The 12,785-nt window shown below is 44.3% G+C and overlaps 1 protein-coding gene across 1 annotated transcript in view; it reads left to right on the top strand.

Moving 5' to 3' along the window:
* The window catches only part of sls (sallimus), a 285,614-nt gene that overhangs the window by 26,727 nt on the left and 246,102 nt on the right, over window positions 1-12,785 (top strand). Inside the window, exons 19-22 of the mRNA XM_072287454.1 lie at window positions 2,008-2,203; window positions 11,948-12,177; window positions 12,237-12,367; window positions 12,490-12,607. Of these exons, the coding sequence (XP_072143555.1) occupies window positions 2,008-2,203; window positions 11,948-12,177; window positions 12,237-12,367; window positions 12,490-12,607 (675 nt within the window). The remainder of the gene's footprint in view (window positions 1-2,007; window positions 2,204-11,947; window positions 12,178-12,236; window positions 12,368-12,489; window positions 12,608-12,785) is intronic.

Here is a 12,785-nt window from a genome sequence, read left to right as displayed (position 1 = left end):
TCAGACTGCAGATTTATATTAATGAACGGCTTACGTGATTATAAAACAATAGAAAGCATTCACAAATAAACGTTTAGGGGTTTTCATGACAGTTACATAAGTTGTCATTGAACTTCGCCAAAACAATTAGATGGAAACTGAAACTATGCAAACGTGGTTTGTGTGAAGAAGTGACACGTTGTAAAGGAACAGGGGCTGTAATTTTTTTAGTTAACTTGATTTACTTAATTGATTGAATGAGCGAACAATTAAATCGACATACAGAAGAAGTTGGAGGGAGTGCGTCGGCTTATTTCTTACAGTTGTTGATAGTCAACCTACGATGAGGTGAGCAACCAAATGTTAGTCACGTGATAGGCCCGGTATAGAACGAAGCCTTCGAAGTTTTGCTGAACGAGTACATGGGCCTAGCGAAGGACTTAGAGAATCTCCGATTCTAATGTGTCCAATTCATCTAAAGAGTGCTTCACTGGAAGGCATCAAGAGCATTGCTCAAACGACCAAAAAATAAATAAATAATAAATAAATAAATAAATAAAAGGAAGAAAGCAGACACTATCAAGGGTTTGGTTTCTTTTGTTTTTGTTTTATTCAAGTCAGGAGACATCAATATGTAAATGAAGGCGGACGTGAAAAAGAAAAACATACTACGTTTTACAAAATTTACATAAGCATATGGCTTTTTATAGAGGAGGTTCGCACACGAACGCGGGCATTTATAAAAACGCGTAGAAGAATCTTCCAGGACGTCCTCGGAGATTGTTTCCGCACGCATCCTCAGTCACCGTAGCCCTCTCCCTGCCAAACTTGCATCTTTACCCGATCAGCCGCTGTTTCACTGTAGCAGAAAATGTCGCCCTCTGGTGGAGTAAAGTCTCACCCGCAGGCTGTGTAAACGAAAGCTTATAATCGTAATTGTTTGTTAAGGTTTTCCTACCACCTGGCATCGTATGGCCGGGATTTGTCATGAGGATCAGGGTCCGTCTCCACGAACACATTATTACGCTAGAAATATTTGTAATGGCAGGTTTTCGCCAATCGTGATGGCGGACATATTATTAGCGAAGGCGGCCGGCCAATACAAAGCAGCTCTTACCAATGAAAAAGGTGGAAGGTGATTCAGCCTCTTATTGACGTCGATGGAAGACAATGTCTTCCTGATCGAGTGAGGGGAAGGGTACGGGGTGGAGTCGCTGCGCACGGCACTCTACGCGTCACCACTCGCATTAGGGAGTAGGACGAGCGTCGGACTGCTTAAATTTGTTGGCTGTACTATTTTCAGGGTCGGCCTACATTTTTAGACCACTATTTCTGTGATGGGCCCATGAAACAACCTAGAAACGCACATATCCGATAAGGAATAGTGGTAGCTCGTGAAGAGAGACATTGTCTGTAAAAGTTCATGGATTCAGCCCCAGCGCTCTCGATGGTAACCGCTCCTTTAATTTTATTCCGTATGACACGTGCCGCGCTCCTGTAAGAAAGGAGTTTCATGCATGAAGTGCATGGCCTCCAGGTAATTTTTGGCATTGTTACTTCATTCCTATTATTTCTTTTAAGCAAAAGTGACCCCAAGAGCGCACGTTAAACTTCAAAGAAAACGCAATTTTAGGTTATCATCATCATCATCATCATCATGAACAACAGCAGCAGCATCCTATTTACGTCTGTAGGATGAAGCGATGTCCAGTTACTCCTGTTCAGAATCAGCTGACTTCAACCTGTGCCTGCATATTTTCTAGTCTCATTATCTCATCTATTTCTCTGCCGCCCTCGATAGTGTTTCTGCACGGTGGCAGTCTGTCCACATACAGTGATTCTTAGCACTCTTTGCTACGCAGCCAGTCGGACTGCCGCTTTGGTTAGGTGCAGGAAATTTGGCTGCGCCTTTTTTTTCTCACACACCTTTTCTGCGTGAACTACGTTCGCTGGAACTAATACGAAATAGAATTAAAAAAAGAAAGCTATCGTTGGTAATGCTTTCTTTCGGCCTCTCCTTTGTCCTAGGTTCAGTGGTACAAGGATGGTGTGTCCATTCGCGGGAACTCGGACTACGTCACCACGAGCCAGCAACTTGAGGACGGTACGACAGAGCAGAGACTGACCATAGAGGAAACCCTCGCCGATGACTCAGCCAAGTTTTGCTGCAAGGCTATCAACGCTGCGGGTCTGGCCGAGACGTCGTGCCGCCTGAGCGTCCGAGGTAAGACGCTGTTCTTGGGCCTCCTGTTACCGAGCCGCTGTTCCTAAATGGAAGCTCTTTACCGCGGTCACGTTCATCGTTGGGCCGTTTTCCTTGCCGAGAACTCATACCAAGGACCGTGTAGCCGCACTGACCGGCCAGCAACATAGCCAGGCGTGAGTGCGCCACTTTGGAGCAAACGGGCAAGAAATCTTCTCAGTGGTCTTTCTATACCGTGGTGTCGCTGATGCTTCGGAATATAAACTTTGTGCTTTGCACAAACGTGCTCAGGCCTGAATGAACAAAGCGAACGCTGCAGAGTTAAATGTGGTATGATGCAATCTAACTGAAGGACAGAGTGCGTGCTCGCTTTGGCATGGAAACATCAAAGTTTCATTTAGTCACCGCCATAGGCGTTACCTAGACTTCTTACTTACAAACAGCAAGCAAACGAGGCAAACGGGTGAAGTGCCGACATCTTCTGTTATGTTAGTATTTGTCTTAATTGGTGAAGTCCAAATATTTTGATGTCTTTTTCGCACAGGATTAGGATCTGCAAATGAGCTGGCTCACAAAACAACGTCGTTGCATACACGGCGCTTAAATTCACCGGACACGAGGAAAGTACAGACTAAAATTGTGATTAGTCTCACAATCGGCACTTCAAGAACATTCCGACCGTGGATAGGAATTTATGTCTACACGTGTGCTTCTCTAAAAGAATAATAGTCTCAACAACAGGCCGGAATTTCACAATAAATAAGCTTCCGTCATCTGTGCGCCAGCCATCGTCGACGGCAACAGTAGCAAAACCAGCAACGGATACAACGAACTTCTGAAGCATTAAGATCATAATGCCGTTCCAACCACAAATAATGTCGGTGATCTTACGAACTTCCCTTCGTTAACATTTCCTGAAAATTCCAGCCAACCATACACACGCCTGGTGTAATACTGAAGGAACTGACTGAAGTAATGCAGCGAAGGCGAAATGTGGTAGTATTCCTATGGGTTTCAGATATTGCATAAAGCTGAATGCACAGTCTCGACTAACGTTTACATTAATGAAAAAGTAAATGATGTACTCATTAGCAAAGCGTAAGACCATGTAATTGCATTACAGTACTCCGAGACGCAACGTGTCTTGATGAAAAGGAATTACGTTCTTAGTTGACAGTACAAAACGAATTATTCTTTGATGAAGTGGACCTTGTCGTATCGCCGCATGCAGCACCTATTGGCGAACTATCGCAGAATGGCGGGACGTATATTACAAATCTTACATTGGAATAAAAACAGCATGGAATAGTTTTACGTTATAGTGCTCCTACACTCATATACGGGCGTAGCATATTGTGCATATGTAGGATTTAGAAGTAGAACTCATTATTGTCGCCACATGTCTTGTTGTATCGCTCGTCAAACATCTCGGTCTATCGCTGTTGAAAACAGTGCACTGGAAAGCAGTCAACGAATTCGGGCCTGTATTCACAAAACACATGTTGCGATAGAACTGTTTGTAAGAGAAAGTGGCAGCCAACTGTGACGTTCGACATATAGTTAGTGAAGGCGGCCGGCCTATGGCGAACATCTCTTGCGAACGAAAATATTTGTGAATTCAGCCCTAGGATGGAATTCACAAACCGGCCCCAGGAGTCGCGTACCTCAGGACCTTATTAAAGTTTTGCATCCATCCATCCATCCCAGGGATTTAATTCCAGAGCTTTTAGTTCGTAAATGCTATTTAACATTGGCGGGCCGCCTTCGCTAATATCTTAAGCACCAGCATTAAATGACATCTACTCTTACGAACAGGGGCCGTATAATGTAAAACTATGCCATTATAGTTTCATTCCTATCTCCGGACGTCAAATTTACGTAACCGCCGACGTAAGCACCGGGCGGTGACCCGCAGCGTTGTAATGACAGCCTGACAAACGCTCTTCTCGTTTATAGGGGGTCAATTTTGTTTGCTTTGAAAGCAAATAGAGTTGCCTACCTTGACAGTTATTATCTAACTGGCTGAAAAGAGGCGAGGAGCGTGCATAGGTGGAGGGGGTTTCTTTAAGGACGAGCTAGCCCAGTGAAAGTCGGTCATAGGGCGAGGAGAGGGGTGGCGGCGTCTGCGATTGGTCCCTTTCCCCTGCTTAGCTTGCGGTGGCTGATCGAAAAATGGCGGCGCCGTTCAACTGGGGATTAAAAGTTCCGCTAGACCGTGCCGTCAGCGAAGAAGAGTTGGCATCGCGATGTCGTATAGGTGTCAAAAGGGCTTGACAACGTTATACTGTCACGCAGAAAATTCATTCTCGCCGTTAGCTCCGAGGAACGAGTGCCAGAGTGATCATCAGGCAGCCATTTTTTATTCATCTTGGAACGGGGCAGTCTCCGGCTATTAAAAAAAAAACCGTTTTGTTGACCACATTAATGCATCTTTAGTGCGTACACTTCACTTTGACGTGGTGAGTTTTAGTGGTTTTGTGACGTCCGTGAAAGACAAGCGAAGTATGCGCTGCCCGAAAAAAATTTGACCAATAGCGGAGGGCTAATGGCGATGAAGGCGTATAATCAGAAATAACTTTTTTTATTTTGTTCGGGCTAATTATGTATAGTAAGTGTGTACAAGCCATGTCAGATGGAGAGTTCTCGAATTTTTTCATTACGTCGCGTGACAGACGAGCGAAGTAAGCATGCCCCGAAAATTGTTTACCAATCGTAGAAGGCTAATGGCAGAAATGGAATAGAAGCAGATTGGAATAGCCTTCCGTTATAGCGCCCCTGGTCTAGCCAAGATCTATCTTGTATATACTGGCTCAGGGACCGAATCCACAAAGTTTCTATTGGTGAAATATTTGCCGATGGTTGATTGTCTTAAATATTTAAAAGCGCGCTTCCATGATCAGCCGGCGTTTGTTTTAACGAACCAACCTAGCGTGCTGACTGATTTTCTAAATACAGTCTCAGTCGATGAGTTTACAGAACATTTGGGCTTGTAATCACAAAAAAGTTCACAAAATCATTCATAAGAGCAAGTGCCAGCAAAGGGGGATGTTGCACGATTTATCAAGGGCAACCAACCAATGATACAAGCAGCACGTTCGAACGAAAAGCGTTGTGAATTCAGCCCTTGGTTGGTAAATACTGTTTGTCCTCGACCGGCCGCCTTTTTTGTTTGTTTGTCCTCGACCGGCCGCAATATGTCTAACATCACGATTGGCCGACATCTGCTCTTATAAATAGTTTTAGCTTAAGAACGTATTTGTGAATGCGGGCCTTGGGCCGATTTTACAAGAAGGTCAAAAAGCTCTTACTCTATATAATTGTTCGTAAGAGCAAGTTCCAGCCAATCCTGATGCCGCACATAATATTGGCTAAGGCAGCTAGCCAATGGCAAAGAGCACTCGCGAACGGGAAGCTTTTGGAATTATAGACCTCATAGTTTCTACCATGACAATGGTAATACATACTTCTTTTCCAGCACGTCCTAGTACCAACCGCAGTTTTGTGTGGGATGCACATTCTTGAACAGTTGGCGGAAGTGCATTGTTGTTGTTTATTAAATGATGTTACCGCAGATAAATGGGCCACCGAAAGATTTGCTATACCAAAAATCAAATATTAACTCTTGTGACTAAGAAATGTAGAGAAAAACAAACAAACAAACAAACAAACAAACAAACAAACAAACAAAAACGAGAGAAAAGGGGATAAGAACAATAACGAAAAATAGCCGAGGTATAGAGTATCACTTAACACCGTTGAAGCCTGATATATAATATACGTAGAGCGCGCTGTATCAGCGACATCCGAACATCCAGTCACAGCCTGCGTTACCTAAACAATGCCTATCTCTATAGTAACGATATAGAGAAAGAAACACATTGAAAGCGCATAAAAATATAGTGTAGGTTCACATAAACGTGTACAAACTCAGACACTAGAATGTATCGTCTTCAAAGAGACTGCATAAAGTCGCTATCTACCAGAAAATCGCGAAGAGTTGTGACAGGGTGTCTTTGTCTGGGCACAAACAAGGACCAAGAACCTACTCCACGGATAAAGGATGCCTATCAAGCCGGAGAGGCTGCGCAAGGCCTCTCGCTGGCGCTCGTATTGGGAACACTGGATGAGCAGACATTCCACAGGTGAATCCGAGAAGTTACAGTGGGTGTAAGCAGCGGAATAGCTCTTCTTGATTCTGTGTAGGCAAGCTCCAGGCGTGGTCCATGTGTAAGCGTATCAATGTGCGATCATTGCGATGGTATGTTCTGAAACGCAACGTTGGTCAATCCTGAATATGAGAGATGACGTTGCCTGATCGTCAAACTACATGGTTTCACTAACTTTAGTGCAGTCTAGATTAAAAAAAAAAACTCTTGACATTTGATATTTATATTCAATAGGGGTCAAAGTATACAAGTTATGTGCCACAGTCGCTAGTCTGTTCGTCGCTTAATTTCCTTTAATACCAACATGGCCTGGAATTCACTGAAAACAGACCTGATTGCTAGCGAAAGATGGAATTTGGAGTACTTTTGAGATTTCGTAGGGTAATAAACTACTGCCATCGTCGTCGAATCGGAGTAGATCACCCGTCTACTGACACCAGCACTGTCTGATATGGATCTCGCCGCTTGCAGTAAACTGAAGAGTTTGGCAGTCATACATGACGTCTGGTGAGAGAATCGGTAACTTTTTCTCACGTGACATTTAGGAACGTAAAATGCCGCCATCCAAGCTTTATCGGTTGTTGAACCATCTGTGAAATCAAACGTGAAGAAATCTTGCTGACGGTTCATTTGAAGAAGTGCTCAGTCTTTAGCCTCCAAGGGATGAGTAGATGATTTCTTCTCAATGCGCGGAGTGGTCAAAGTTACAGTAGATTCGGGAACTCGCCAAGGAAGATGTTGGAGGTCAGGGCGTACAGCGTGATGAAGCTGGGCAACAATGGCCTGATGTGGTCGTACTGCATCGCAGACACGTCCAGATCTGTGAAGTAACTGTAGGTACGGCGAACTATTGTCGAGTGGCAGGAAACATCCATTTGCAATAAACCTTTTCACTTGAACGTGGGCACAAAACGGCAGTACTTAACGACAACTACGCAAGGTTAAACTAGTAATGTCGGCACTCTCTGATATTGTAATTGATTTAAAGAATATTTTTAAGAGAACGAGTGCTCATAAAGCATAGCATAGCAAAATAAGGAAACAATAAGTAGGCAACACTAATTGTAGTCACATTAAATATTAAGTAGAGGAATAAAATGGGGGAGGACAGAGTTAAGCAAGTTATATGCATGTCCACTATGTTAATACTTTGAAGCTCTATATGTAATACTTTTAAATAAGTCTCACCAGTCTGCATGGCAGAATCGCGGTGGATTTTGAAGTAACAAATTGATCAGCTGGGCCAGTTGCTATATGTGAGAAAATAAAAAACAAATTGCGGTAAAAGGGAAAACAATACGAAGAAGACGACGGGACAGGCTGGAACTATCAACTGAAATTTATTACGGAATAAAAACAAATACACCCGATGGCAAGTCTCCTCGCACATAAGCAAAAAAAAAAATCGCGAAATAACATTTTCAAAGTCAACATCACTTAATCTGAGTAAATCCACAGTTTAACGGGTGACATCGTGAAGTTGTGCGCACAGGTTTTTTCAGAATATGAGTCTGAAATGCTGACGCTGAAGATATTTGGAGCGTCAGCTTCTTGCATGTCCTGAACAGATGATGAAGTCATTTCATGATGGCTTTAAGTCTGGCTTTTGTATCAATCGTCTGGCTCTTTCAGCAAATAATAATAATATTAATAATAATAATAATAATAATAATAATAATAATAATAATAATAATAATAATAATAATAATAATAATAACTAGTCCAATTTTTTGTAAGTAGTCTACTAGTCAGTTTAAACTGTATACCTCTGTGGTGAAATCAATATTGAGAAATTCTCTTAATTATCGCATCTTCCGTATATTTAGAACATTTCGAATGTATTTTCTGAAACACCCTATGTAGTATACAGTACGGGCTGTAGCCGTCTCCTGCTCTCTTTTTACTGCTCACAAGCCGCTTATCTCAAAATACATGGCATTTTTTATGTGCACACATGCGTTTTCGCTCATATCGCGGCCAGTTATATTTTAGATTGTTGCGGACCTTCCTGTACTCTGCATGGCTCTTAGCCAGCACAGTACTGTGCTTGTATGAACGCTATTCTTGAAAATCTTGCGTGTTACGCTAAATCTTAAATAAACACGCGTAGCCGTCACCACCTTACGGTGATTACTTTTCTTTTTCTTTTTCACTTCCATGAAAAACAGCGATACTAATAGTCGGTATCTCGGTATCGAACTCGCATTGCAGTATGAAGGCAGCGCTGAATCTCTATACACGCTGGGAGGTGCCTGAACTATATTTTCACTCAGTCAAAAGAAGTCCCTTTAACTCATATATCCGCCTTCCATCTAATATGTGCTGGCGCCACCCTTCAGTTGGTGGTGGTGACTACTCTATGACGCGCTACGCCTTTGGATGTCAAGAGAATGCTCGTACTTGTGTTACCACACGAGAATATAACCGAAAAGAAAAATTGTCACCCACTCGAGAGTAGTACGAAGCTTTTCAGAAAGTCTGTGCATGAATTTGTTTTGTGGCTTCGTGCAACTGTCGAGTGGGTTACCCTTTCGTGAAACTTCCTTCACCTTGCCATTTCTCCATTGTGTGGCGTGTTTCATCAAACACGCCACGCAATGGAGCAATGGCAAGGTGAAGGAAGTTTCGTGAATGTCGAGCAGGCAGCCGAGGCCTCTCTCTCTCCTCTCTCTCTTTCTCTCTCTCTCTCTCCTTCACCTTGCGAATTTTCCCAGGATGTGATTTGCCATATGATAATATGCAATTGATTGTTGTATTGATATAGGCTGCTCAACAATAGACCATATTCACACTATCAATCAGGTGATAGAGAAATGTGCGGAATATAACCAACCCTTATATATAGCTTTCATTGATTACGAGAAAGCGTTTGATTCAGTCGAAACCTCAGCAGTCATGGAGGCATCACGAAATCAGGGTGTAGACGAGCCGTATGTAAAAATACTGAAAGACATATATAACGGCTCCATAGCCACAGTAGTCCTCGATAAAGAAAGCAACAAAATCCAAATAAAGAAAGGCGTCAGGCAGGGAGATACGATCTCTCCAATGCTGTTCACAGCGTGCTTACAGGAGGTATTCAGAGACCTGGATTGGGAAGAATTGGGGATAAGAGTTAATGGAGAATACTTTAGTAACTTGCGATTCGCTGATGATATTGCCTTGCTTAGTAACTCAGGGGACCAATTGCAATGCATGCTCACTGACCTGGAGCAGCAAAGCAGAAGGGTGGGTCTAAAAATTAATCTGCAGAAAACTAAAGTAATGTTGAACAGTTTTGGAAGAGAACAGCAGTTTACGATAGGTAGCGAGGCATTGGAAGTGGTAAGGGAATACATCTACTTAGGGCAGGTAGTGACTGAGGATCCGGATCATGAGACTGAAATAATCAGAAGAATAAGAATGGGCTGGGGTGCGTTTGGCAGGCATTCTCGGATCATGAACAGCAGGTGCCATTATCCCTCAAGAGAAAAGTTTATAACAGCTGTGTCTTACCAGTACTCACGTACGGGGCAGAAACCTGGAGCCTTACGAAAAGGGTTCTACTTAAATTGAGGACGACGCAACGAGCTATGGAAAGAAGAATGATAGGTGTAACGTTAAGGGATAAGAAAAGAGCAGATTGGGTGAGCGAACAAACGCGAGTTAATGACATCTTAGTTGAAATCAAGAAAAAGAAATGGGCATGGGCAGGACATGTAATGAGGAGGGAAGATAGCCGATGGTCATTAAGGGTTACAGACTAGATTCCAAGGGAAGGGAAGCGTAGCAGGGGGCGGCAGAAAGTTAGGTGGGCGGATGAGATTAAGAAGTTTGCAGGGACAACATGGCCACAATTAGCACATGACCGGGGTAGTTGGAGAAGTCTGGGAGAGGCCTTTGCCCTGTAGTGGGCGTAAGCAGGCTGATGATGATGATGATTAATATGCAATTATGCAACCTTGGAAAGAAATCCGACAGGCTGTCTGGTGGAGCAAGTTGTTTAATAAGGTTATAAGTTTTTTGTTCTGGCCCAACATAACTATTAATAATTAATAGATTATGTAATATATATTAATATAATTAATGTATATTACATAATTAATAATTATTGGGTTCCAGCGTCTAGAAAAAAAAGACACTGAAGACAATGGGGAAGTAGCAGGAAGGGCTGTCAATTAAATTCGACCTCCAGAGGGTTAGATGAACTTAAATCAAATCAAAGTACATGAGCGATTATACATTTCGCTTCCATCGCAATGCGGTCATCGCGGCGAGGATTCGATCCCGCGACCTCGTGCCAATGAGCGCAATGCCACGGCCGCTGAACAACCGCGGCAGCTCACGTGCGATGAGCGCAAGCGTTCTTTACCGAGCATTTCTCGCACCTAATAACAAGAAATAAGGTATTATTGTTATTACTAGTAGTAGTAGTAGTAGCAGTAGTAGTAGTAGTAGTAGTAGTAGTAGTAGTAGTAGTAGTAGTAGTAGTAGTAGTAGTAGTAGTAGAAGAAGGAGAACAACAACATCAACAAGAAAAAAAATCTTATTTTATCGATAAGTGAAATGGAGGAGACCGAAGCATCATGCATTTCCAAGCTTTCCAGTGGAACCCCAGTTAACCACCTGCCTGCTACCTACGTAAGGACAGGTCCTGTCGTCTAATAGTACATCGATCGCGCCAATTATGAAGAATGTATTACACTATGTGATTGAGGCCTTAAAGTAGCCTCTTCCTGCACCACGAAAGCAAGGAAGAATGTACAGCAAACCATGCCACATTGCCCAAGAAAACCACTAGACCAAAGGCAAGGAGACGAGCGACGACTAGCAGCGGAATTTTACACTTCGCGTTTCACGAGCGCCGGAGCCTTATTGGACCGCATAATTAACTGAGGAGCTTTTGTTAACGGTTATTAATCTGTCTCTTCTGCACGTTTTATCTGTAAAGAAAAGCTCGTGACTCGTTCAGATCGCATACTGTTCGTTGTGCATTATGTGCTCGATTGCGTTAGCACTGCGAACTGTGCGGTTTCAGAGTGAACTCACGCTGTGGAAAAATAATGGTGAACTTTTTCTTTTAATAATTTCACGTCGCGCGCTGCTGACGCAGATCGCCCTCAAAATGAAAACTGCTTCGATTTCGATAGAGTACGAACGTAAGATTGAAAATGTCGAAGATGGCACTTTAAATTTTAAGGGGACCAGCTACAACAACGTCGTTCTGTGTGGAATTTCCATTTCTGATATGGCTTCTGAATAGTGAGTTTGCACTACGCTACTGCGGGCAGGTATTTAATAGCTGGCGATATCTGCTTACATCCTTCTTTCTGTCTCATAGACCGAACTACGTAGCTTCATCTTGCAAATCGAGAAACGCGAGACATGAGGAAGAAAGAAGGCATCGTAATCTTCCTTCTCTCCGTTGTCTCCTGTTTTGCTATTACTTCACAAAACGCAATGTGATAAGTTTCCTAGCTAGCCACTTTACCACGCACATCAGTCACGAACAATTGCAAACATCACCTCTTGATTCGCTCTAGGCTAGTGACGCTAACCGGCAAAGACTAACATCGTAGATTTTCCCTTCTCACGGAGACGCTTCGACCTTGGTCCGCAGAGCAACCACGCGACAGCGCCTTGGAAGAAGTGTTCATCGAAGCCCTGGAAGAGCACACTACGCAGACGGTCGGCGGGGTGCTGACGGAGCCGACGTTCGTGCAGCCGCTTCCGGCCATCGCCCAGTTGCGGCCCGGCGAAGAGCTGCGCCTCGAGTGCACCGTGCAGGGCAGGCCCGAGCCGCGCGTCTCCTGGTCCAAGGACCTGCTGCCCGTGCGGGACGCCGCCAAGGTACGTGCCCGCTTCACTCGCCGCCGGCGCCGACTGACCCCGTTTCCTTCTCTGTGCAGCCCACCCAGGAGCAAGGAAGAGCGCGGCTGCTGCTCGTTGGCGCAACCGAGGGTGACTCGGGCACCTACACGGCCGTCGCCAAAAACAAGGCCGGGGAGACGGCCTGCTCCTGCCAAGTGAAAGTGGCCGAGTGAGCATTCGTCGAGGCGCCGTGCGCGCGCTCTCGGTTTCTTTATTTTTCTTCTACGGTTACAAAATTCCTGCGTGACCCACCGCGAGGCCCCGAGTATAGACGCTTACGTAATGCCGCAGGGACGCCCCGCCGCAAGAGCCTCCGCGAGTGCTCAAGGCTCTGGAGGACCTGGAAGTCAAGCCCGGACCGGATCCCGTCACGCTGGAATGCGTCATTGTTGGGCGGCCCGAACCAGAGGTCTCCACTATCGGTTCCACTGTTTCTTACTTTCTTGCTTTTTTTTCGAGCCATTCATCTTCTCGGAGACAGGCTTACGCGTTTCCTGTCAGAAAAGAAAAAGTGTGGGCGAATCAGCGCCTTTTTGCCGTTGGCATGGTGGTGCGCACTACCCCTGGCTTCACCCTTCGGGTCTTCG

The sequence above is a fragment of the Dermacentor andersoni genome, chromosome 1 (genome assembly GCF_023375885.2).
Source record: "Dermacentor andersoni chromosome 1, qqDerAnde1_hic_scaffold, whole genome shotgun sequence".
Lineage (NCBI taxonomy): Eukaryota > Metazoa > Arthropoda > Arachnida > Ixodida > Ixodidae > Dermacentor > Dermacentor andersoni.
Note: the sequence above shows the minus strand (reverse complement) of the source record. Positions and strands in the feature narration are given on the sequence as shown.